Source organism: Balearica regulorum, chromosome 1 (assembly GCF_011004875.1).
Source record: "Balearica regulorum gibbericeps isolate bBalReg1 chromosome 1, bBalReg1.pri, whole genome shotgun sequence".
Taxonomy (NCBI): domain Eukaryota; kingdom Metazoa; phylum Chordata; class Aves; order Gruiformes; family Gruidae; genus Balearica; species Balearica regulorum.
In genome coordinates, this window is record NC_046184.1 from 187,910,258 (window position 1) to 187,937,685 (window position 27,428).

Genomic DNA, 27,428 nt, shown 5'->3' on the forward strand with positions numbered 1-27,428 from the left:
TTTGGTTTTTTTAAGTAAAAAACCAGAAACATTCAGAATGGCCTTTTATAGTACATTTCTTGGGAAGGCCAGAGTGACCAAAGGGCCCATGTGAGCGGCACAGGTTCCATTTCCTAGCAAGGCTGGCTGGGTGCCTGCGCAGTGCCGTGTCCCTGGGGCAGGATCCAGAACAAGGTGCTACCCAAAGGCTGGGCCGCGGCGGTGCATGCTCCTTCTGTGGGCTGCTACGGCTAAGCACATGCTGGCAGGTAAATCTGGCAGTTCTTGAGCCCAGGACTGAAAGGGGCAGAAACATCACTCCAGCCATCCTTGCCTTAACCAAAACATCTGGAATTACCCAGCCTTGGCTTATGTAGAATTGCCTTTGGCATGATTAGTGCTGGGCTATTATCATATAAGATTTGCAGAAAAGTTCTGCTCTACCATGATCTTGTTTTACTGTCTGCTTTAACCTCTATCTGTGTGCCTCAGTCAAGTGCTTTTCAACACAAACCTATCATCAAAACTGATTTTTTTCCCCAAGGAAGCTGCGGTTTTGATGAAAGTGCATTATGTACTGGAAAGTTTTTGACCAGTTCTGTTTGAATACAAAATACTGACACAGCTGCTGAAGTACGGACTTACGCTGCTGGAGGAAGTTGTACTAATCACTGAGGGGGTGGCAGAACATGCTCGTTAGCAGTAGATCCAATATATTTCTAGTGAGAGTCTGAGGCAAATACCTCAAACACAAATAATTTTTTACCACAGCATTTTCCAAAATAATTTGCTTATGGCCCTCTTCCTAAGTAAATTCTACTGTTTGCGTGCCTCACCCTTCCACTCACACCCGCAGGGACTGATGTAAAGAGAGGCACTACTCACTACTTCTCATCTTCTCTGAGGAAGTGCTTCTCCTTCTCATCCTCCTCAAGGAACAGGATTGTTTGAGAAATGATCCTCCAATATAATAAAGAACAGTTATTTCTACTTTAGAAATGAGGAAATGAGGCTGCAATAATTTAAGAGAATCAGGTTCTTAGAAACCACATTTCAGGATTAGTAAAAGTCATTGAAGGATTCTGTGGCACAGCAAGGATCTGAGGGAAGGTCACATGACTAATTATATTAGTGTACTGAGCCTGGTCATCCAGCTTCTTGCCTTCTCCATTTGTAAAATACTACAGAAGGCACTTTTAGAGCCATTTCACCCAGACGAAATTTTAAAAGAAATAATTTCTCAGGGTTAATTCACAGTTGCCTGTTAGAAAATTCATGTAAATGCTTCATGAGCTCAGCATCCTCTGTAATGGGGCAAACCTCCCCCTGTGCAACACTGAGTGGGGTTTCATCTTAACTCACTTCAGTCAGTTAGAAATTAAGCATCTACCCTACTGTAGCCATCCGGTCCCCTCGACGGTCAGTGACGAGACAGAGGTGTGTCCAGAGGGCAACTCCTCTCACCTAAAACAGGCATGTAAGGTAAGCGGTATGGTCACCTCACAGCACTGACCAAAGGAGAACCTGAAACAATGTATTTGGACAAAGTGTCTTTATTGCCATGTGGAAAATAATGTGAGCTTCACTCTTACGATTTAATTGTAAGAAAGACCCATATTTATCACTTCAGAACTATCTTTTTCTCCATTTTTTCTTAAGATGATCTATCTGGGGATAGATAGTAAGGCAGGAATAAACAAACCTCAAGTGGAACCTCCCTTTCCTTGAGATTTTGTTTGGGTTTCTTTTTCTTGGTAACAAGCAACCAGATGTTTTTCTGAGTACCAAAACACACAGCACAATAATTCACATCCAGACAAACACTGTGAACATTTCCTGGACCATTGGGGTGCCAGGGAACATGCTGGGTGTGATGGAAAAGAAAATACTTTTCATTCTGTCTAGAACAATGGACATAACTGCCAGGAACTCAAAACTGTAACATCCAGCTCAAGCTCTTCATGGCTTATGTATTTACACTCCACCAAGTGAAACATATCCTCCCACCAATCAGAAAGCCTCTCATCCTAAAGAATTTATATTACTTTATCCTATGTTCAGAAAAACAAATTTGTATCTTTACCGGATAATAAAGCAGGCAAAAAGAAGCCCACTATGGCATGCATATTAACTTAGTTTGGTGATAAAAGTATACTATGAAAGTTTTAGCAGCAAACAGGTCACTGTCCCATAAAATCCAAACACAGATTGTTTAAAAAAAAACAAAAACAAAAAAACCCCCTCAAACCGGACAAGATAATGATAGTTTAGTTTGATTGACTTTAGGTGGGAAAGGGTAGTTACTGCATTAGATTTTTGTTGTTAAATTCTGACTGTTGGCAACGAACTCTCACCATACATCTATGCTGTAGCCATCTTTACAAACCTATATGTTAACGGACTTTTACACATTTCCTAAGCCAATGAACACTAAGTCTTTCTTTCCAAACCTTTGCACATTCTGACCATGGGTAAGTTCTCCAAAGGAGAAGTATTTTCAGGAGGGAAAAGGACGTGCTCTTCAGCTTGGTGGTAGTCAGACGTCAATTTCGGAATGCCCCCACTCTGCTTGCTTTGCTAATGAAGTTTTTCAGGAGGTCGTGGTCCATTTCTGCAAAGCCTTGAGTTTGTGTAACAACAGTTAAATGGTTTATGCAAAATCTGAAGCAAAATTCTTCCAAGTCCTAGGAACAAATTGAAGTAATTTGTCATATGATAACTGATAGCAAAATTATTATTTTTCTGTTCCAAATCTGTCATTTAATTAGCAGAGAATATACCAGATTGTTCACATTACCAATCCCTTTTCTGATCAGTTTGATTAGATCACAAATGATAGGATGAAATTTGTTCATGCAAACTATTCAATAAATTCCCTCCAAGAAAACAGGAGCAGCCACCTAAATCGACTTTAGAACTCCATCACATTTACTGAGCTCCTTAGAAAAGTTAGCAATAAGTAAAACCATCAACTTTCCCCACATACAAGTATGAAACCATCAGTAACTCCTTGCTTTGCCTCCCTGCACTGAATTCAGCAGTAGTCCTGTGAAAAACAGCAGATATCCTAGTCTTGCTGAAAATAAAAGCAAAATATGATGTAACATTTGATGATGCTCGCTGAGCACAAACTGGATGTTAAGATACGTGTGCCTTTTGTGGTCAATCTAGGAATTGTGTATCCCTATCCAGGAACTGGGATTCTGAGATAGCAATAATGGTTCTGTCTTGTCCTGGTCTTGCTGTTAAGAGGATGTTCAGATATTCAGCACAGGATAGGTACAAGCCATTAAGCCCTACAACCACGATTTCACACAGCAAATTTTGCCCACTCAAACTCCTCGCAACAGTGGCAAATCCTCCTCTCCATGCACTGGGTCAATCCACTTTAGCTGGTTCCTATGCAACAACTTGCTGTTGAAGGAAAATGAATTACCTTCTGCAGCAAGGAAAGCTGAAACCAGCAGCAAGTCTAAATAGGCAGTATGATCCATGATCTATAAACTCTTCAAGGGTTACAGCAAAAAGAGGTCTCTTAATCCACTCTATTTTTATTCTATGTTAACTACACAAACATTGCAGCCACGGCTTAATAGTAGAAAGAAATTTAGCAGAATAACTGTGCATTTCCATTTGAAAGCTTTTCCTTAGATTGAATGTTTCAAGTCTATGGCCCCTGTCAAGATGTAACTAAAGCTTTAACAGAGGCAGCATAAAATATTTAAAAAGAAATAAGGCAGCAACAAAGCACAGAAGAAAATTGTATCTCTCATCAAAAAGTGCTGCAAAAGCACAAAAAAGAACAAGAATAGAAGAAGAAATAAAAGACATAAGAGAAATAAAAAAATAGAAGATCAAAGACACTGGCAGCTTAACTTTCAGCAGACATCTGAAACGCTACTGCCAGAACCTGGTTTGCTTTACAGTCAGTGTGCAAACTTTTACAGTAAGTAAAATGAAGAGCAGCTGCCTCTTCTGGTACTGATCTATGGAGAGGACCACAGATATCATAGAATCCTGGTCACTAATTTTGCAGTTTCAAAAAATACTTTTAGTTCTGTTATATAGAAGATGATTAATCTACATTTTTCTACAGTGTATATTAGAAATATTGTAGTATAATAGAATAGTTTGGGTTGGAAGGCACCTTTAAAGGTCATCTAGTCCAACTGCCCTGTCATGGGAGGGACATCTTCAACTAGACCAGGTTGCCCAAATCCCCATCCAACCCAGCTTTGAACACTTCCAGGGAGGGGGCATCTACAATCTCTCTGGGCAACCTGTGCCAGTGCCTCACCACCCTCACTGTAAAAAATTTCTTCCTTATCTCTAGTCTGAATCTACCCCCTTTTACTTTAAAACCACTACCCCTTGTCCTATCCCTACAGGCCCTATGCTTTAAAATTACTTGTAGCAGTAATGCTTTGTATTTTCTGAGGATAGGACAAAATATTTTCAAGCATTTTCAATCCTAACATACATATAGTAGCCGAGTCAGTCCTCAGTTAATTTGCTATGTTAATGGCAGATGACACAGCACTATAATCTTTCATTTGCAGTGTTTACATTTAATGACAAAAAAATGAATTCATTCTATCTTTTCAAACTTCCAAAATACCAGGCTTCTTCCATAATCATCCTTTGGACAATTTTCTACTGAAGTGCTGATACACAGCACGTGGTTCTCAAACCAATTTTTACTGTATTAATGTAGTACGCTAAAAGATGCTGGTTTACTTCACAATTCCTTAGACAGAGACTATCCCATGTCTTTGATAATGAAGTCTTTGATAAAGAAGTCTTTGCTGCACTTCTCTGAAGCGGCTCTACTGTATCCCTTTCTGCACTCTGGATGTAGGGAGGAGGGCAACAATGCACTCCTGAGTTTGGAACATGCTGCACCCGGGGCAGGTGAACCAATTAATCATTTGATGATCGTGTTAAAATATTACATGTTTTGAAAGAATACTAGGTATATGGAAGAAAACACTGAATCATAGAAGGAAGAAGAGGATAATGCATGTTTAGTCATCTAGCCAATCCCTTTTATTGTGTTTCAGCCATTATAAACTCTAGTACTTTGTCCAGGCTAATTTTACTACTTCGCAATACATCTAAATGCATCTTTAACTTTTCTTTAACTACTTCTCCTGACACAGGTCAATTAAAGGTACTTCTACTTTGGAGATGTTCAAAACTGATGAAAAGCTTGTAAGAGGAGAAACACCAAACTTTTAATGAAAACTTCTGCTGTTAGGAGAATCAGATTGTTGGGTCCTTCCTTCCTTTCCAGTCCTCCCTGATACACTGGGCTTCTACCACCACATCACACTGAAAGTACAATTCCTCTTTGCCTCAGCTGTCCATGCCGTCTGTTACTGATGTCTTGGTTACAATGGCCTTGTAACCAACAGCTGATAATCTCATGGTCTACTCATCTGATGTTATCCTCTCTTTTGATTTACAAAACTCACTGGCTTCTGGCCTCCTCTTTGCGACTCCTGTACAAATTCATCTCACCTAGTACGCTGCTGCCATACAGCACGGACTACTGCAACATTTTTAACTCAGATTTTGCCCCAGTCCCTTCTTTCTACTTGCTTCCTATACCAGGAACTGTTTATCAACCTGTCGTGTTACACATCTTACCTCTCCTTTAAAACTTCATCCTACATTTCACAGCCAGGCAAAAGCAAAAAACATGTATTTTTAAAAAACATTGTTACCGGCTACATATTTTGACTCTTCTAATAGGTAATCTTCTATTTGGCTATATTAATTTTATTCTTATAAAGCAGAAAAAATCTTGACCAGAAAGATGAGGACTTCTCAACTAAGATGCTCACTTATAACAATGGCTCCTAAGTAAAACACATACTCAGACTTCTTGAATAATAAAACCCACTACATCATTATTTCCACAATCAGCATAGCACGAAGAAGTTGAGAAAAGGAAAACATCTTTGAAAGTATTTGTTTACAAAAAAAGCTCTTGCAGTATTGCTGATAACAGGTTGAGTGCTAGTGAAACATTCCAGAGCCAAGGGCAGACCAGATGACAGGATACAGGGAGAGGAATAACAATAGGTAATTTGTTGCATGCCAGTGCAATTCATGGTAAACAACATGGCAAAAGTGGATTTTTTTTATATACGCACAAGTGTAAATAGGGAGGGACTTTACAGGGAAAAGGCGGTACCAGAATGACTGTACCAGACACCTGCAGAACTCAGGAAGTTCACCCGGAAGGGAACAAGTAACATAAAATCCAAAGATGGGAGTAGTAAAGGGCAGCGAGACATTTGCATGCCAGATGACAAGGCAGGCAGCAGATTATGAATCCTGACTCACAGGTGCAAGCCAAAAGGCCAGGAAGAAAACACCAGTAGCTGCATTTTGTAATAGCTCAAAAAGGGGAAAACAATGTCTGGAAGCCAGAAAGGGAAACTGCAGTAATCATGCCTCATCAGTTAAATGCAGTTATGTTTAATATAAACAGTTTAATTCTCAGAAAACAACTGTTTGCCTGAAAAGAAGTTCTCCTTACCTGAGCTTCATATTTGACAGCGGCGGAAAGAAGAGCAATGGCATTCTCTTCAGAAATGCCTTGTTTGATCGTTTGCTGGCAAAGCTTTTTCAATCTGTTTTCTCTATACAGTGTTGCCAAATCTAGAAGTCCTGTGAAAATTCACACAGCTTTAACTATCCTGGTGCAAAACATACTAATTAACAAATTAATCAATTACCCTATAGTTTTAGGGTGAAGTAGTCAAAGGCTTGTTCTATTTTTTTCCCCATAGATGATGTGTACATTTTTAAAGGTCCTCAGAAGACATATCAAAAAGGGAGCCTTTTATTACTACGTAAGTGCTCTGTCTTCTTGTTCACTGTATTGTATCTCACCATAGGCATCAATTAGTGACTTACATCCTCTTAAATTCATGTGGGGAACAGCTCCCTTTTTATTTATGATCAAATGACCACAGCTACTCAAACTGATAAGTTTTAGGATGGCATTAGTGCCTTTTGAAGGAAAAAAGAGAAGTTCTTAATAGGAGAAACAATGAGTTTTTTTCTGAACATTTTGTATCTTTGATCTTATTGCATCCCCAGCACTCATCTTCTCAGGCATGCTTCCTGCTACTGCATCCCTTCTTCCTGACACATGCCAAACTCCAGATTTAAGTGCTAATAAAACCAGAATTAACAATCCCTGATTTCCTCATCCTGTTATGAAACACAAATTGAACTTTTCAGAAACAGTAACCTAGAGCTACTTCCACTTATGGTAAATACCTATTGCATCTTCAGGAGGGAGCCTAATGTTGTCTGTATACAGGTATTCCAGGAAGGCTCGGTAAACAGGATAAGAAAATTCACTCATTTCTATAATTTCATCGTCATTATTCAGTATGGAACGAAAATGTTCACACCTACAAAACATGAACGAAGACTGTATACTGTAAAGAGTTAAGCTTGAAAGATAACCTGCAACAAGAAGTTGGTAAAAAAAAAATAAACCAGTCAGACTAAATACACAGCCACAAACACTAGCTAGATGATTTGAACATGTTAATTCCTTTAAGCCTTGTATATATAATTCAGAATTTTCCTTTATTTCTGTTATTAACAGTTTATTGTAGGCTCCACTTCTACCATGTCCTATGGTAGGCATTCAGGAGCAAAAGTAGGACAACAAAAGTGGTGATAAGCAGAATGAGACAGTCAAGCACTTTGAGAAAGAAAATAGCAAAGAGAAAAAACTATTCTAACAATAAGGAGGATGGAGCAGAAGCAGTTAGGCAGACAGAAGAGATCTAAAGCAGTGTTTCTAGAATATCTTAGTAGAAATTGCATCAGCAATAACAAACTAATCTCTGCATGTTAATAACTATGTGATCACTCTGTAGATCTGTGTATGTCAAATCTCACTGTAAAATGGTGTTAACTTGCAAAAAGCTGTAAAAACAAAAACTAGCTTAAAATTCAAATTCACTGATAAGAAGGTTTAAAACAAGTAGGATAAGAAATCTGACAAAAAAGGGGAAAAAAAAGATAATCTGAAGAGCAACTACAGAAGCTGCTGAAACAACTGAAGTGTCCTGTGGAAGGAAAGAAAGGCAAGAATAAACACAAAACCCTCAAATCATCCCAGTGGAGGAAGCCAAGCATGTACAGGAGGAAAAACTGATTCAAACTACTGGGAAGGCAGCAGAAAAAGGTTATTAGAAAACAGTGTCAAGACTGTTTAGGTAGCATGAAGGAGGATACGTCAGATGGAGGGAAGTGATGAGGAGGCTGGTAGTAAGCAGTATGACTGGTAATTCCAAGCAGCAAGGAGAGTAACAGTGAAGAACGGCAGATGAATCCCATGGCTGAGAGAAAAGAGAGTTTGTAAGATTAACTCAAGAATTTTGAGCAGTAATTACTCAGCACAGTGGACTACTCTATACAGTTTCATTTCTATTACAACTCTAGTTTGTGCCTTACCTAATTTTGAGAAGAACCTTATGAACATGAATGTATTTTCCATCCACTAGAAACTTCAGGTCTGCAGTTTCAGGGTTGTCAAATTCCTTCTTTAGTGACTGGGCTACTGTTAGATGGTCATCAGGCTCTAGAATAAGAAAGGGAATTAATAGTAAGTAATACAAGTAACTCTCATGATCCTGGGTATCTGTAAGCAATTAACAATCTTAATACGACATCTCTTTAAGCCTAGTAAAAAAACCCAACAGACTATGTGTTCAGTACGAACACCCAGAAAAGCAAATACAGGGCAGCTTTCTTCAGTCCTTGCTAGTTTCCTACTCTAAACAAATATCCCTATTAAAAAAAAGTTAGTCCCACTCCTCTAACTCATGTATATAAGGTCAGAAAAAAAAAAATTAACACAGCCTTAGAAGTTTGATGCCGCATCTGATAGCAAATGCTATCAGTCATTACTGAGTGAATTATTCTAAGTGAAAAGTATTAGTTATTATAAGATATCCAAAAGGTCAATAAAAAAATTAAGATTTTCTAGTAAGATTTCACAGTAAGATTTTCTAAAATACTCCCATGAGGAGATATTATCTTACAGCAGAAATAAAGCTATTACATAACCAACATACTGGTTGCAGTGAAACCGCCTAGTACAATATCCCTAAAGGTAAATACCAACGAAGCCTATTCAAAAAGTGTTTTCCCTAGACTTACGGTGTTACTCAGTGTGAATGTCTGCACATTCCTGTTTGCATCCCATGTAGGCATATCCCACAGTGCACGTGACACTTGCATTATAAAGTTACCAGCCAGCCTTGAAAAGTCATCCATTGTCTGCATACAAATTATTATCTCCTGAACTGTTCCAAATCTCCATCATATTTGTTAGACCCAGAGAATTATCTTAATACTATTAAAAAATTAAACCCCTCAAACCTCATTCTTAATCCAGAAAACATTTTGTCTTCTTACCATATAAATACACATTATTGGTTTATACAAATTTTGTGGGACAGTAAATAAGCTGTTCTCTATAGAAAATTACATAAATACTAGGTCCTGTAACCTATCAAGTTAAAAATAAGAATGGTATTCTGCTGGAAACGGAAAGACCTTCACCACAAGCTCTAGAAAAAGCTTAACACACATAGTTTGATACTGTTACACTTTATTTAGCACAATTATTTTTCATTTCATTTAGAGAATGTCACTTATGTTCCGGTATACTCAATTAGGGCAACAATTATCGAAGTGTGTTGGATTACAGGTATAAGGATTGGGGGGGGGGGGGGGGGGGGGGGAGAAATCCAATGCAATGATAATTAAAAATCCTTCCGAAATAATGATACTGTAAAAATAATTTGTTAGTTCTTATTTCGTACAATGTGGTTTGTTTATTCAGACCTCTGCTATCCAAATAAGTAATAATTTTAACAACCAATGCAAAACTGAAGCTTTTCTTCAACGTTAACTGGCAACTCAGATGTCCACCAATAAACATCTTCAGATGACTTCTGCAGCCAGAAGAGGTAAACTGAATATAGTGAGGTCAGTTATGACATTATAAGAGGGAAAATAGGTGCTTTTATTGGTTAAAGCAGTGAAGGGGGACCCAGAGGAAGGAGATGAAGAGGCAGGTCAGACTGACAAGGCACAAAGCTAAGAAAACTCTTTAGCAGTCAGTCCTAAGAATTGTAATAGAAAAGTTAGAACTGCCACAAACAGAGCATGAATGGGAATGCCTGGGTGTGGAAGCACCAGAATACAACGGATGGAGAACGACTGTAAGCGTGGCAGATGTCTGTGGCACCTAGTCCAGCAGATGTTAAGATCATAGGATGCAGCTGCCTGATGATTCTCACCACATGTAGATCAGAAGACAAACAACAGCGAGTCAGTCCCGACGACTGGCCAAGGTGGGACAGGATGAAAAGCCTAGTCACTCTCAGCTCCTACAGCGTGCAAAAAGGCAAATCTGAAATCAGCACAGAGTCACCTAACTAAAAGGAATCCAGGAGACATGATGAGGGTCTGATAGACAGCATCCTTTAATCAGTGTGATCACAAGGAACCGTGCTCAGATCACCTCAATACACATTTTAGTGCTGGAATGCTGGACAGACACTTGGCACATAGGAAAATGTGGGTTTGAAAGTGTATCTGGAATTACTTTTTGTTTAAAAATAAAATAACCTTTTCCTCCTGTAAGGTTTTGTCTCATGCTTTGGTACAATGCTGCTACGGTGTTGCAACATTATTTCTACAGGGACCAAGAAGTCAAGGTCAAAAACCAAAAATAAAAGGAGCTGCTACAGTCAAAAATGACTCCCAAGGTGTGAAGCAGTGCAAGGAGACTGGATGTATTGTTCACAGTGACAATGAAGGTGGGGATAAAACATGTGCTGGGAAATAGTTACGAATGTAGTCTTAACCGCGCTGTGTTAAGAAAGTGAATACCTATGAGTATTAATGAGCAATATGCTTATTAATAAATGGGTTACTTGGAAGTCTTCAGCATAAAGATGATAATTACATGAATGATCATATATAATCCCACTTGAGTCTTTTAGCTGACCTAAACCAGCATTTCTGACCTAAAACAGCATTTGCAAAGGAAATAATAAAAGGTGAATTTGCAGAAATGAGCACTGAAAAACTGTAGCAGACAGTTTCAGTCTCACTCAAGCAGTTGTCTTCTCTGTGAGGAACAAAATAAGGAAAGAGGCAGTTTTTGCTTCTTGCCTTCCTCCACTCTCTTTTGAAAAATTCCTCAATACTCTGCACTAAACTGAGAAGAAAAGGCAAGAGAAAAAGAGGAAGGAAAATTCTGATAGCATGAAGTAATATTTTAACTGAGCAAGAAGAAATGGAAGCTGAAGAGCCCCAGAACCCTGCTAATATACATAAGAAGATACCTATAACTGAATTTATGATTAAGCTACATATACTAATGTCCCATTTCCTTCCTAAAATAACCAATTCTTATGGAAGAAAAATCTGAACATACTACAGATACTTTTATGTAAAACTTAAAACTGACAAACACATATTTACATGGAATGAACTACCCCATTGCATGGGATTTCAGTGCAGTAGCACAATTTACATCTAATTAGTAGTAGGCAAATATTAGGAATATTATGAATTTCCACAGTAATAAAGCATATATCTTACCGTTCTGAACAAGTCACCCTAGAAAGCACAACTGCTTCAATCTAGAGAAAATGGGGTCTTTGGACTGTGCCCTAAAACATAAATGTTGGCAAAGCAGTTTACTGGGAACAGGACTCTCCATTTAATCCTCTAGTCTCTCAAAGCTGAAAGATGAGTACTCTTAACTGAATTGCCTTACTTTGGCATCCAGCAGGCACCAAGGGAGCAAAGAGTGTTCTACAATTGTCAGACAAAAGCATACAGCAACACAAAGGCAATTACAAAGGCAGCACAGAAGTGGAATGGAAGCATGATGGACTCAGTACAGTTCAAATTACAAATTAACAAGTTGCTGCATTCTAGCTTTTAGCTTAAACTCCCAGATGACACCTACAGACAACCTCAAGAGTCTCATCTTTGATTAGGTCAGCAAAGCCAGTAACTTTACTAGCAACCAATATGGAATTGAATTTGTAGCTGAAGAATGAGCTCACTGTTAGACAATACTATATACTTAACTCTTTCTAGTCAAGGCCAGCAAGACAGACCTTAATGTTAGTCAAATATCTGAGATCCAGCAACTTGTCTCTTCAGAAGCCCAGGTCATGAACACTTGTGATGAAACTCTAAAGTGCCTGTGGCCAATTCTGAACATGGGAATTTGGTTCTGTCAGTTCTTAGTAGTCTACTTAAGGACATCAAAGAAAGCTTCAGGGTTCCTAAACATTCTGCATGGCTCCCTGAAGTCTCCAAATTCAAACTCAGCTTCTCTACCCGTGGCCATTCTACAGTAACATTCAGTGGTTACACACAAAAACCCCTCCCCAAACCCAAGGCACTTTCCCACAGAGATAAATCACGTCAATAAAACAATCCTTTAGCACTGCCATCAGGCCTTAGCAATTTTTATAATTCCATATTACCATTTACATATATGTAATATATGATGATAATTATGCTTCCCAGTATAAATTTGTACAAGAAACTAAGTTTAGGCTTAAAATACAGGCACTGTTTTATGCACTAATGATTCTATTTAGAAGACGTCAAAGCAAAAAATATTTAAGCTCACCTACTGACAGAAGACGCCACATAACGGCAGGGGTAGCAAAGCAAGCAAACACATCGTCAGTGCAGGCAAAGTGAGTGAGGTGGGGAAGGATCACTGACTGCCCACGGCATTGGCCCCACATGTACACCTGGCCGCTCTGGGTCTTGGCAGCTGACGTGTGAGCAGAGTGACAGGCTGCAATCTCTATAACTCTGAATTTACAAGCAAACAAAGAAAAAAAGCAAGTCACTCTCATAAGAACAAAATGCAGTGAAGCAGCTCACTACCTCCTGGCTTTCTCTGGTCCAAAACATATTTGTAAGCATGCGTGCGCTTCCAATTGCAAGGATGTTTTCCGATCACACACAGCAAAATTAAAAGGGCTATCAATGTTTCTTCAAATAGCGCGCACTGAGAAAGTCTCTCAGTGAATAAGCATCTTGGGAGTGAGGAGACACTGGTATAACTGCTGCAGCACATGCTCTACTGATCCCTTCGGCTCCCTCAAACAAAGCTATGATGAGTTTCAAGTCTCCAAATGTCCTTGGTGGTGCTTGGCAGTGAGGTGAGTGGCTACATTAAGCTGTAGAGAACGTGTACTTGGAGAAGATGAAGGAGGAAATGAGCAGGAGTCTCAAAAAAAAAAAAAGAAAGAATTTAATTTGGCTTATAATTGAAAGTTAATGAAAAGCTTTTTCCTGCTTGCTTATTGGTAACAGTTATAAACCAACAATTTAAACATATTTCTTTTAATTAAAATACTGAAGTGTCATTACTTATACAATTATTATTACTTACATTTAATGGACTTTCCCTTTGAAAATTAAAAATCAGAAGCAAACAGCACTAAAAGCTGTTTCTAAGTGTATTTTAGCTATGTTAGACTATCTCACTAATCCTAAAGTTGATTTAGGATTTCAAAACTCCCACTGCGTACAGCATTACACAACCCACTGTTTTGCAGTCTGAGCTACTGCTTGTTTGCTTGTTTTCCCAGCTGCCTGGGGAAAATAGCTTGGAAAGAACTTGTTTAAAGCTGTATGTACAAATCTGCAAACTTTAGTGAGGCAATATTCTCACTGACACCAGGAATGCATATTCTGTCCAACAAAAGGGAAAGGCAGCATACAACATTAAAACTTGTACTGAAATGTGGTAACATTTTAACTGCAGCCAAAGTGGCTGGAAAAATTTTGGTTACAGCAAAAGCACAAAACACACATAAAGAAATAGCAATGATAAAAAACAGGTCATGTGTCATCACCAGAGAGGAATTGCCTCTTCCTTAACAATAATGTACACAGATACAAGTCTAAGAGGAAGATCTCACTTTTCTTATTATTCACACCAGGAGGCCAAAATCAAGACCTCAGTAGTAAGGAATAGATTCAAATTTCCGGCCACATATATACATGGCTTTACATTAGCAATAGAAAAAATGGTCCCACTACCCATCAAGAACTTACAGGAAAATATTTAACTTGTAAAAATCTAAGCTTAATTTTCAGGCAACAATACCAGTACTCCTCCCTTTCTCTCTCCTGGGTTACGAGCCGGATTTAGTAGCAGAAATATCATGAATTGCAGATGTCTACTCTTCACATTTTCTGTGTGTACTTCTTGTCAAAAGTAGCATATTAAAATACAATTTAGATTCAGAGACAATAAAGCTTTTATCATTCACTTCAAACAATGAAACTACACCACTGAAGAGAAATTGCAATTAAGGCCTATAAAGTACAGTGTGAGCCGAAGCAGAAAATAGCACCTTCAGGCTCAGAACATTCAGTTTCTCTTTCACAAGGATGGTTTTGGGGTAGATTCAAGCACTTTCAGTGAAAATTCTGTTCACATTTAGCAGAAGAACCATTGCAAAAAATTATAGGGTTTTTCTTCCAAAAAAATAGATTAAAAATGCCATAATTTTCTGTAGCTCTTCTTAGAGTATGCCAACTAATGTCTGACTGCAAGACTGTAAGTATTACCTGTCCTTATCCACAACAACTGTTGTAGGGTAAGACGCGTTACTTTTATTCCCAGTACCTAACTGGCCATATGAATTGGCGCCCCAAGCATAAATCTGACCTTCATCTGTTAGCACTAATGTATGTGCATAGCCACAGGCAACCTATAAGGAATAATAAAAAGAAAAATCTCATTTTTATGTAACAGTAAGTCAATACAGATAGATACACATTATGCTATAACGTTATTGATTCTATACTGGTGTAAATATTACAAAAATTACAAATACAGGTAAGTTTATTAAAAAGGGAAGCAAAGTAGATGAGGTGACTTTGAAGAAAAAAAGTATCAGTGAGGAACTCTGCCAGATAATCTCAAGAGTACAGTGAAATAATAGCTAGAAATTGAGAAAGTAAGAAAGCTATATGACAAATATGAACAGTATGCAGGAAAAAATGCAGAAAAAGGCAGATCGTCTGTATTGTGCTGACCTTGCTCTATGGGCAACTGCTCCAACGTGAATAGCTTACCACAGGTGAGGTCTCCCTATCTACTCCTCACTTCCCTGCCTGCCAGCCACACAAAATTGCCCCCTCCCTGTGCTAGTTCTTGTGCTCACCAGACCCTCCGCTGGGATAACTTACATCACTGGAAGGAAACTCTCCAGAGCTGGGCCTGATGACCACTGGTGCCCACACAAGGTAACCAACAGGAGCGGCCAGTCAGGAAAGAGAGGGAAGAGATGAAACTCTCCATCTTGATGGCAGCACGCAACTGTGTCAGCTCATACTCTCTTGTGGAAACCCACTCGGTCCTGCTGAGCTGCCTCCTCAGGCACCTTGCATAAGGTTGCTTGAATACACACTTTACAATCTATATATGCAGCACATGCCCCACATACAGATAGACAGTGGCAAAATTACCAGCAACAGTCTTGCTCTGCACGAGTTAATGTACACTATTGTAGCTAGATGGCTATCAATAACCAATTTATTTTGTTCAAATCTAGCTCATGCATCTTTATATAATCGGCAAAGCATTGCCAGATTGTACCATAACTACATGTAGTTCACTGCCATCCACAAAGCATGTGATGTGCTTTAAATGAAAAAAATCCTTAAGTTATTTACTGATTAGAGGCCTACAACTTGGTATTAATTGATATCAAGCAAATGAAGTGGACTGAAATAGGATCTAAGTCTCATATTCTCTAAATAGGAGAATAAATACAGGGGAAAATAATATTCACTTTATTACATTATTCTCCAACAGCAATTGTTACCAGCCAAGCTACTGTCTACATCCTAGGAACTGAACGGAAAACTATGTAATTAAATTAGTTTAATTTAAAAGATTTTAAAAATCCCTAACTTCCTTGAGTAAATGTAATAAATATGGTCCAAAGTTCAAAACTGTTGTAAATTTTCACTGTTTTACAAGACCAATATTTTCTAGCAGAATGTGTCATTTTCCTGACAGTATCCTCTATTTTGGATAAATCCATTTAAAACTTTCTGTATCAGTTCTTCAGTTACTTAAAATATAAATTTCATAAAATGAAAAAGAAGTTATCAGTTTGCTAGTTACACTGATGGCAGCCCAGTTATTTGGTAAAGTGTAATAACCACCCAAGATCAAGACCAACCATGGAATCACACCGACTGTTGACCAAAACCAGCTGGAGACAATTTGTTCAGACTCCAAACACCAGTTAGTCACTATGGCAGGAGTCAATTCTAAAAGTAATATTCAGTCTGCTAGGAAGACAAAACGCTGAACTGCAGCATTTTCCCAGAAAAGAGGACAGGGGTTAATGAAGAATGGGGTAGCCTAAGAAGACTCTCTTATTTACTAAAAGAACAGGATTTCTTTTTTTAATTTTCACAGGAAAGAATAAAAAAAAAAAAAGACCAAACATTTCTAATGCCCTAGTTCTCTGTAAGTAAAATCCTGACCTCACTGAAGTCAATGGCACAATTCCCACTGAACTCCACAGAGGTCCATTTTAAGATACATGTTTTTATTCTGATAAATCGCACTTTAAACAAAGAGATAAAGGATTATCTCCTATAAATGTAGAATATGTCCTAGCATATTTTCAGTTGTTCATAAAGAGTTTGACATGGAGCATCACACACATACCCGCTGCACACGAATGCCTTGCAAAGCTGCTATTCGGCACGGTGTTGGCTGATTGCCACTGCTGCCCAGTCCAAGCTGGCCATTACCATTGTAACCCCAGACATAGACCTTAAAAACAGGGACAGGGATTTTAACTGTTTGCTACTATCTACTTCTATTGAAAGAGTTACAATAATAATTGTCTTTAACATTGCCTGACCCCCCCACACCTAAGGATACATACATATATATGTATACACACAGGTATGTTTTCCTGCATCAGAAATTTTGGATGCTGCTTCTGTTTAAAATACCAACTGCGTGCTCCTCCAAAACTCTAAACCTCCACATTCATGTTGCTCTTTAAGAGTTAGATTATGTAAGAATACAATATTTTAATACGAGGAGTAGAAAACAGATGATTCATATCACTGTTTGCCAGCACGGAGCAAATTCAGCATGAATACTTCCCTTTGTCAAAGAGCTAATTTCTCATTCAAAAATCCTCTAACAGAAAAGAAAACACGCTAAAACAAGTATAAACTGGAAGCTATGCACAACAGTTTGAGTAGGCTGTTAGCAGCTTTATGCTGAACTTAAGAAAAAGGGAAAATACTAAGCTCTGATCATTTCAGTGACATATGTTCTACTTCAAACAGTCAACAACTACTTAGGTCTAAACTGAAACGCTTGGAACAATGGAGCTGGAGAGTATATAGGCTGCCCAAAATCTTCAGCTCTCATGAACTAAAACAACAAGAACACTACAACCTTTTTGTATCTTTGCAATGAGGATAAAAATATGTAAGAGGGATTCAAAGAGTACTGCTGTAGAACATATATACACAATGTACTTTTCTGTTTTTTCTTGAGATGAAGTGTGCTATATGAGTTCTGAAAATTAAAATAGCATTCACTGATTATTCTCACATTCTTGATACTTAAGACTCTAGTATAGACAATAATTTATTTTTCTCTGAATGCTAAAGACACTGGTGGGGTAATATATTACTTAGCACTTTCATTTTTGCTAGAATGTAATACCAGCTCTAAAAATCAGTAAATCGGTGATACAAACTTAGTTATTTTTACATGGAGAAAATGGGCTAGTATGAAAAGCTAAGCATACATATATGGATTCAATATGATTTAATCCCCAAATTTGTAAAAATCTCCCTATCCTACCTTCACAATGCTATTTTTACTTCAGAACTGTATTTTCAAGTAAATTTGAAATTTGATACTTGAATTCCTTCAATTCAAAGCCAACTTCAATAGCTGATACAAAATAATACCTGCTAAATTTTATGAGTAATCTCATAGACCAAAAAGCCATAAACCAAATGTTAGTGAACAATTTTCCCTGTTCCACTCTACCTCCTTTCTAAAGAGGAAACCATAATCAGCATGGATAGGAAGATGTGCTTAAGTACGTCAGAATGTGCAGGACAATTTATGACAAAGGTTTTTATAAGCAGTATAAGCAGGTAGATTTGAAAGAGTCTGGAAAGGTATACTTGTTTTCTGAGTAGTAGCTCATTACTGACAAGTTTGAAATGATCTACATCCCATGATACTACATAAAATAAAATTCAGCCAGAAAATTCACTTAAAGTTTCTTACCTCTCCATTTTCCACCACAGCCATAGAGCACATCTGTCCACAAGCTATATTAACTACTATTTTATTTTGTAGGCAGCTGGTAACTCTTCGAGGAATCGGTTGATTAGCTGTTGAACCAGATCCAACTTGGCCTGAGTTATTATAACCCCACGTGTACACCTGTTGTAAGAAAATTGTCATAAAAGAAGGCTATATAACATATAGTTCAAAGTACATATTCAAGCAAGAAAAAAAATTATACGCATAAAAAAATTGTATTTTGAGTTCAAGTGGATATATTCTTTTAAAGATCTAGGCAGACACATAGGTTTACAATTCAATTGTTTTTATCAAAAACATGCCACTCATAATATTTATATATCCCATTCTTTCACGTTCCTCCAATCAAAGGTAAGAGGAAAGATGACAGTTACATTAATGCTGGAAGAATTCATTGCTAGTTTTCCAGAAGCCAAAGTAGAATGGCTAACTGGACACAAATGGCACCTCAAAGTAAATGACAGAAAACTTTCTACTTAGGTAGGTAGAACTCCTTACACAAACGTGATGTATATTAATGTCAGCTTTAGCACCATTAAGCATTCACAGTACAGTATAGTATAGGAAGGAACTGGCTGCCCTCTACAAAGAAATTATAATTTCTTACTACAAGCAGACATGGCACAAAAATCAATGTTCTGCATTTCCATTTTTATCGAGTATTTGTGTTGTATCAGCAATGTGAGGATAGCAACAAGCAAAGTCTAATGGTCTAGGTGTAGAATGTTTTCCTTTTTCTCTCATACGTGAATTTCATCAAGAGAAAAGAGAGATTTATTCCAGCTATTCTCACCTCTCCGTCAGATGTTAACACCATAGAATGATGAGAGCCACAGGCAACTTCAATGACTTTCTTGTTCACCAAGTTAGTAGAGACTTGACAGGGAACGAAACCATGATTTGTTGTACCATTGCCCAACTGACTATAAGCATTATGACCCCATGTATACACTTCTCCTTCTATAATAAAAATGTAAAAAGCTGGTTTAAAAACTCTATTTTTCCAATGAGTACACAACATAAAATTACAAACTGAAAAGTCAAATTCAATAACAATATACATTTTTAAGTATGTGTTATATATATACATGTGTCCTTTAGGGCTCTTAAGCCCATGGACATACCAATGCCACCTTAACATAATGTTGATCACAAATCCAAAAGGATAGTATCACATTAATCTTAGTAAAGGAAATCATATAGCTAAAAAAAGGAGACAGTGCAATACAGAAGAGAAAAGGGTGAAATAAGAGTCAAGAGTCCCTATTTCAATTTCTTTGTTACTGACAATCAATCAAAATTTCTTGTCTATGCCCTGGTGCTGTTTCCCACTTTGGAAAATTCAAACAACAAGCTTTCATTCCTTTATAATATACATGAAGATGCTTGTAAGAAAAAACTTATTATTACTTATTAATAAACATACTATTATTTAAACATGCTATTCATGTCCTGTATTTTGAGAAACATGCTAGTAAAATTATGAATGCAAGAAACGCCTGACTGGGTGTCCAATGGTCCACCTAGTGCAAAATTCTGTCTCCAACTGGCAATACAAAAATGCTGCTGTTTAAGGGAAACATGAAGATTGTCACTTTTTGCAGTTCCCAAGCATTTACAATCAGTAGAGTACAGATATTATCAGGTATTTCTGATTCTCTTTAATGTACGTATATTGGCCAGTTATCCATAATGTTAACACCTTTTTGTACACCTTTTCTTTCACCTGTTTTAAATCAAGTGTTCTCCAGTTACGGTAGTGCAGGACTTGAAGAATTGTTGTTCTACATTCATTTTGTCTATCATCATCATCATCACATACATAAATTACACTGTTATTGCAGGAGAGCTAGGTTTGACATACAACTCCATCAGATTTCTAAAGAGATCGTCAAACTCCTTAACCCTAAGAAGGGTTCCCTCAGAACTACAAAGGCAAAATGTGCTATACTAAACCAATATTTCTCTACAGTAACAGGTTAAACCCAATGACTTTATCCTGTCAAAAGCAAACAACCTTCTCTTCCTTTCACCAACACGAGAATACAAATTTCAGTAAATAGGTGCAACACCCACATAAAAACATGCAACATAAACTGGAAATGACAGTAATTAACACGAGAATTGTGAAAGGGCCATCTGAAAGGCAGATTAGAAGAGGCTGTGCTGAATGGAAGTTATTCATGTGAATGCAGTTATGAGTAAAAATCATCAAGGATCAGTTCTGGACCTATTCTTTTACAATTCTTCAGTTCATTATCTGGGTAAGGAGTATGACTGCATCAGTGAGATCTGCCAGCAACAAAGCTCAGAAGAATACAGAGACATATAAAAACAGCATCCAGAACAGTTTACTTTGAAGACTGGAGAAAATAGTGGAATGCAACTGAATATAAAGTCGTTGCATATTTACAACACAATTCCCCTCACCCACCTTCAGTCATCTAATCTAGACTACTCAAAAAGATTTCTTCTCATTAATGAAGAGAGACAAATTTTAACATCATCAGTCAGATGATGTTAAAACAGAACCTCACTGGGAACACGGTATTAGTCATTTTTCTTCGATAATAACATACTTGATTATGAACAGAAGGGCCACTAGCATGGTGTGGATAATAGTGTCAATGATGCAACAGAAAGCAAAAGGTTGAGAGGCAATATAACTGGTCTTTAAAGCATATCCAATAGGTACAGGAGGGAAAAGATGCATTTTAGCTAAAGGACAATGTTGGCACAAGAACATACGGGCATAATGTAGCCACTAACGCATTTAAAAAGCAATCAGAAGTTTCAAACTTAATTGCAAAGTAAAAAACCCCAAACTTCCAAAAGTAATAACAAGATCAAAGCAGAGCTTGAAAAACTTTTGAAAAGAAACAGCTATGAACACAGCTAGCAAACATGTCATGTTCACCAATGAAAATACATTGGACCTGACAGCCCAGAATGACTATCCCAATTCCTCTCTTACATTACCAGCACACATCTTTCACACCTGCTGGACTAATTAAAGTGGGCATATCTGAAAGAGCAATATTCAGATCATACTTTACCTTCTGTAGCAAGAACAACATGAGGGCCACTTCCATAACTCAGACAGGCTATCTTTTTGCCACATAGAGAATCTAACCTCCTTGGTTCAATAGTGCTTTGCATGTCACCCGTTCCCAAACACCCACTGCAGTTCATGCCAAGCACAAAAACCTGTTATAAGAGAATCACAGAATCGTAATTTAGGTTGGAATGGAGGACATTCAAAGGTCAACTAGTCCAAACTCCTGCTCAACAAAGGTCTAAATAGATCAGTTGACTCAAGGCCATGTCAGTCGAGTCCTGAACACCTCCAATGAAAAGATCTCACAACCCTTCTATGATTTAATCACTCTCATAGTAAATTCTTTTTCCCAATACTGAATCAGAATTTTCCACATTTCATCTGTCTTGTGTCCATTGCCTCTCACCCTGTCATTACACACCTCCAAGAAATGTCTAACTCCATCTTCTCTTTATCCTCTGATTCTGGTAAGAAGCCATTAATTTGAATTGAAAATGTTTTAGTAGCAATCAAAATGATCAGGCATTTTTGCATGCAACTTTTTCTAGGTATGCTATCATAGTACTGGCTTTCAGAATAACTTGATACATAAATGACTAAATATGTCATGTTCATACAAACTCTTGGACAATTACCTCGTCATTTTCAGTTGCATACAAAACTTCATTACCAGCACTGCCAAATACACAGGCTTGACGAATTAACTTGAGCTCCTCTTGGGAACAGAGAGAAAAAATTGGCCATTTCCCAACATCCAGCATCTTCAGGGCTGACAATAATGTTGCCTCCAAGACCTGACATTATAAAAAATTACATCAAATACCTAGACAGAGAGAAATGTATACCTTTGCACAGTAAAAAGGATAAATTTAGAGAAACACCACCATCTCCTTTCTCAACCAGTATTTTAATTCTAGAACAATACTTGGAGGGAAAACATTAAAATAAACAAATAAACTATAATATGATTCATATTTTCACTATATTCATGCAACATAACTGCTAGCTTATTGAATTCAATGTAGAGGATTCCAACATAAAGTGTAAAGCATACATTCAAAAATTGAAAGTAATTTGTGTTTTTTCCTCTGATGCTAAAACTACTGTTAAGAGAAGCCACAAAAAATCTGCCCAAGAATATACTTATCTTTGAAAAATGTACACAATTGTTTTCATGCATTGAAAATGGAAACTTGAGAAAACCTGAGAAACTTTTTCCTTTCTCCTTTACTTCTGAAATTTACTTCTGTGTTTCAACAATTGTTGAATCTTTGGGAACTTCCTAAGAATATTTGCATTTTATGTAATTAGACATATAATAAAATAAAAAAAAAAAATTAAGCTTTTTCCAGCTTAGCCAAGGACAAATGACTAGTTAAAGGAAAAAAGATCTCTCCAGACATTAAAACTAGTCAAGCTAATGTCTGAATCTCACACAACATTTCTACTGCATTAGTACAGCATAAATCAGAAAAATGTTGCAGTATCAAAATTTAATAGGAAATTTTGCATGGAGCATGCATCAAATTTTCTTTACTGAAATTAAAACAGGCTCTGGACATGAAAGAAAAGCAGCATTACTTGCCACATCAGAAGGTAAAGAAGAACAGAATTTGCATATCACAGGCATGACGTAGTTCACCACGTAACAGTGAGAATGGCATCATCAGTTTATTTCTAGCAAGTAGCAGACTTACAAAATGATCTGTTACAGAATATAATTTTTTCTACCTCTGAAAAAAAGACGTGAATAAATTCTAGTTTGGAGGCTGAAACACGTTATGTCAGTCATAAGACTATTGTTTTTTGATTAGCATCACTTACTATGAAAAAATGTACACAGAAACATAAATAATGTTTGAATCTAAAGAAAAAAATCCCTAAATTAATCCTGAATTAAAATCTATAAACAAATAGCAATTAACCACACATTTCTTTATAGTACACTTCTGAAAAGGAAAAGGAGAGTTGGTCATCTTCCCTAAAGAAAAGCTGTGGTTTTGATGACATTAGTTCTTTCCCCATCTCTTCCCACCAAATAACTGACCAATTTCAGCCAAATTTGCAAGTGAAAGGGAAGTAAGATTCCGCTGACACAACCCATTTGGCAGTACGCAGCTGGACAGACTTGTATGTTATGAAATAAGTCAGCAAGCAAGCAGGTCCAAGCCAACCCTAGCAAATGCTGTCCTCCCTGACACATAGCAGGGTCATAAAAGACGAATCCATATGGAATCAGGCCTCATTCACCTGCTGTTTGCAGAACAATTTGTTTTATGTGAAGAAGTTAGCATTAATTCTATGGAGGATTTTAGGCAGTTATTTTAAAATATGATAATGAATACTGAAAGCATCACAGACTAGTCTTCCAATTGCACAAACAAAACTGCATCCCACTTTTGCTCAAGACTGATGAAGCCTGAGGTTCAAAAGGACAGTCAGGGTATCCTGCAATGGTACAGATTCCCTTAGTGGAGTAACACCTTGGTTTCTTTAAAATGTGGGCTCTAAATTCCAAGTGCACAGTGGGTCAGAATGCATTCATCTTAAACAGAAATTTTTTTTTCTGTAACCTCATTCTCCAAAGCACTCATGCTCTACCCTCATAATTAACAGGTTAAAAAAACCCCAAACTGTAGCATTTCTTAACACTAAAATAATACACTGAAGGAAAAAAATCCACTATTATAAAAAGCACCCAAGGAAACACTTATAATACTGGGGTTTGGGGTTGTTTCGGTTTTGGTTTTTTTTAACAAAAGAAATAACAACAAACTTTATCAGGGTAAAATTATACATAATCTAAATCCTGTCTTTGGAATTATTACATTCAACTCAGTAAGAGATATTCTCTCATCTTTCAAGATTTTCTCCCCTCTCACACTTCTCCATTATATTTTGTCCCAAAACCACAAAAAACAAGTTTGAACTATCAGCCTGCCAATATTTATGTCCCATAAGCGATCAGTTCTCTCATTATATTGCACAAAGTCACAAAAGACAGAATTAGACCAGAATTTGAGATTTCATGTTGTCCAGCTACCTATCCCAAAGTTGTATCAGTTACACCTCAAGAATTCCTAATACTTCTATGCTTCATTTGACCTCAGCAATCAGTTTGAAAGCTGGTTATTCAGTTTTATTTGTCATACAGATCATCTTAAAAGTCATCATCATTAAGCGCAAAATCTGAATGATGTTTCATTAAGTTTCATATGCAGAGCGTTCAAAGAAAATAAAAGAGAAAACCAGGAGGAAGTTTTCACATCAAATTATGCTACAAAAGTTAATTCTAACAACTTTATGTTGTTGAAACATTAGGCTGGAGCATACAACTTTAGAACTTAATACTAAATTAAACCAGCCTTGTAAGCCAAAGGAGTAATTCAACCTAATTAAAATGAATATATTGTTCTTCTAATATTTTGTGGATCACATAAGCAACATGTCTTTCACTAGTATAATTTTCCCATCCATAGTTTCAGTTTTCTGTTTATCTTGAAAGCTACGAGCATGTACTAAGCTACTGCTAAATAGAACCAAGTTTCTTCCTTTTGAGTAGAGCAGTATGGAATTCTCAACACAAATTCACACTCTGACCTTGACACTGACTCCTTGAGAAGGAGGAGATTCATCCTCCATATGGATTTGTCCTTGTGTTCCCCTGCAGAGAGAGAACTGTGGTTAAAATCATCATATCACATTGCTGCAGCAATACTTTACGGAACAATAGACATTTACTATTAAGCCAGAAGTATTTGCTTCTGTGGGGTGAGAAAACAAGAAACACAAAGCTCAGTCACTTGGTTTTATATTGAACTGTACAGTGATCAGTTAGACAGACTCTGCTCTTTTGTATTCTTACCTAAACAAATAATGCCTGGACAAAACATTTTTTGCAAACAAGTAGTAAAATTAATCAGACTATGATTGGAAAGGAAGAAGTTTTATTAAATGCAATACTCCAGTGTCGTCTTATTGCAGTAAAAATAAATTTAGAACCTTGCTGATGTAATTTTCCAAGACATTTCTTTCAGCAAAGAAAAAGTACACTGGTTGGAGCTTTTCATTTCTGGCTTAAGCCTTCAAATATTCCAGTTCCATTCTGAAAACCAATGTTAGAAAAACATTTGGGTCTGTTCAGGTTTACTGAGCATTTTTAAAATACTCACTCTGTTTCAGAAAATATTGCCAGCCCTGTAAATGACTTCATTTCTATGATGTGAATCATCAATAGAAACAGATTTTCAGATCAGATGTTTCTTCCCAAATAAACATGCAGAACTCTACTATCCTTGAATTATTTCCTAACATAAAGCCATGCAAGTCAATTTTCAGTAAAACTGCAAAAATGAGTAAGCAGCTCTGAAGCTGTGCAAGCACCTTCTATGCAACAAGTGAGAAAGTTCTACATATCATCTTCTTTGAGGAATGCCAGATGTTTAATCTGTTTATTTTTCACTGAAAAATGTCTGTAAAACTCTGACTACAAGCTGGTCACAGGAGATGATTCTGCTCCTCCCTCCTCCCTTTTCAAAGTCCCAGAAACACGCTGACAGTTTTGCACTAACCTTTCAAGAACAAAGATCACTTGCATGTCCTCACAAATAAAAAGTTATAACATGTTTTATCTTATATATAACTAAGAGAAAATTATCCTGCAACTTCTTCAAGCTGTTCTGCAAACATAGACATCTTAGTCCTGAGCAGCCCTACATGGGATGGCTCAAATTATACCAGTTTATCCAAATTCATGTATTCTAATAAAAGTACATCCTGATTGTCACATGTCTGCATCTGCAAAGGTGTTCTTTTTAAAAACCTGTAATTGATTTAAGAGTACATATTCACCCTGGGATCCTGAAAATAAAGACAGACACAAAAAAAATTTAAGATTGTCTAAGAATTATTAAGCCTGCCTAAGAATCATTCTTATCTGTATACCTTTAAAATATGAGTGATGATTCATATTTGCCTACTCATATGAATTTTCCCTACAGAAAAACAACCATTGTACATACAGAGTGAAGCAAAGAAAAAATAGGTTTTTATTTTTTCAAAAAACCTGCATATTTGAGTATTTCAGGTACAGAAGAAAAACATACTGTGGTTATTTCAGACAAGCTATTAGGGTTGTTCATCATGTGTTATAATTACTAAGAAACCTTACTTTAAAACAGCTACCCACTACCTTAAAGAACAACAAAACAATACTTACTTTAGAAAGTAAAAAGGTAAGCAAGAAATATTTCTCATGTATTAAAACTTTATATACATTTTCATTAGCTGTGTTTCAAAAATAAAAACATCGAAAGTGCAGATATAAAGCAGAAAACTTAATTGTTGGAAACATCCATTTTTTAAGGACAAATTTTAATATAAAATATTTACATCAAGCATTCACAAATCTCTTATCTGGAATCCAAGCACAATTTAAGAATCTGGACAGCATACTCTGGCAGTCTGAGTTTAGGTCTTGGAACCTGAAGTTCTGACCCTGGTTCTAGTCCTAGTCCATATGCTTCCATAGTACAGGTACAATTGAGTTAAGGAACACAAATAATAGTCCTAATAGACAAGTTCTATTAGCAGTCTAAGACCATTTAATCCTAAATACTTAAATAGGTTCGCCAACTCAGTTGAATGTAAACATTCTTACAGATTCTTTCTTTAGGAACTTGGCAAGCAAACAAAAATTTTCAGAACTCCACTTAGTATTTCCTCCCACTTAATTTGAGCATACATGAATCTCAACTGCTGAATCAAAAGTCTGTCTGGCACTTCTTCCCCAAGGACTCTAACCACAGGCTTAGGAAAGATTAGGAGGAAAAAGTCACAGAAAAAGGGGACTTGCTGACACCTTTAGGAAAGGAACCTAACATTCTCTGATATTCTTGATTTCTCAGAAGTTTCCTACCAGAGTAGTCATGAAATGATGCTAACTTGTCCAAGAGG

General features: G+C 37.0%; 1 protein-coding gene across 1 annotated transcript; it reads right to left on the reverse strand.

Moving 5' to 3' along the window:
• LOC104643403 (RCC1 and BTB domain-containing protein 2) lies at nt 1–25,181 on the reverse strand. Its single transcript, XM_010312705.2, has 12 exons — nt 25,074–25,181; nt 22,109–22,267; nt 21,472–21,622; nt 19,209–19,375; nt 18,377–18,535; nt 16,775–16,882; nt 14,653–14,795; nt 12,689–12,879; nt 8,470–8,596; nt 7,276–7,412; nt 6,527–6,657; nt 1–2,663 (listed from the first exon to the last, which is right to left on the reverse strand). The coding sequence occupies exons 1-12, from the start codon at nt 25,113–25,115 to the stop codon at nt 2,523–2,525; spliced, it is 1,656 nt and encodes a 551-aa protein (XP_010311007.2). The 5' UTR covers nt 25,116–25,181; the 3' UTR covers nt 1–2,522.
• Nucleotides 25,182–27,428: the final 2,247 nt, after the last annotated feature.

Bases quoted from the DNA above. Each gene is read 5' to 3' on its own strand.
- LOC104643403 (XM_010312705.2), bottom strand. From the start codon at position 25,115: ATGGAGGATGAATCTCCTCCTTCTCAAGGAGTCAGTGTCAAG. The intron at 22,268-25,073 runs GTCAGAGTGTGA...TTATAATGTCAG, and splicing joins CTCAAGGAGTCAGTGTCAAG to GTCTTGGAGGCAACATTATT. The intron at 12,880-14,652 runs GTAATACTTACA...TTGTAAATTCAG, and splicing joins GTTGTTGTGGATAAGGACAG to AGTTATAGAGATTGCAGCCT.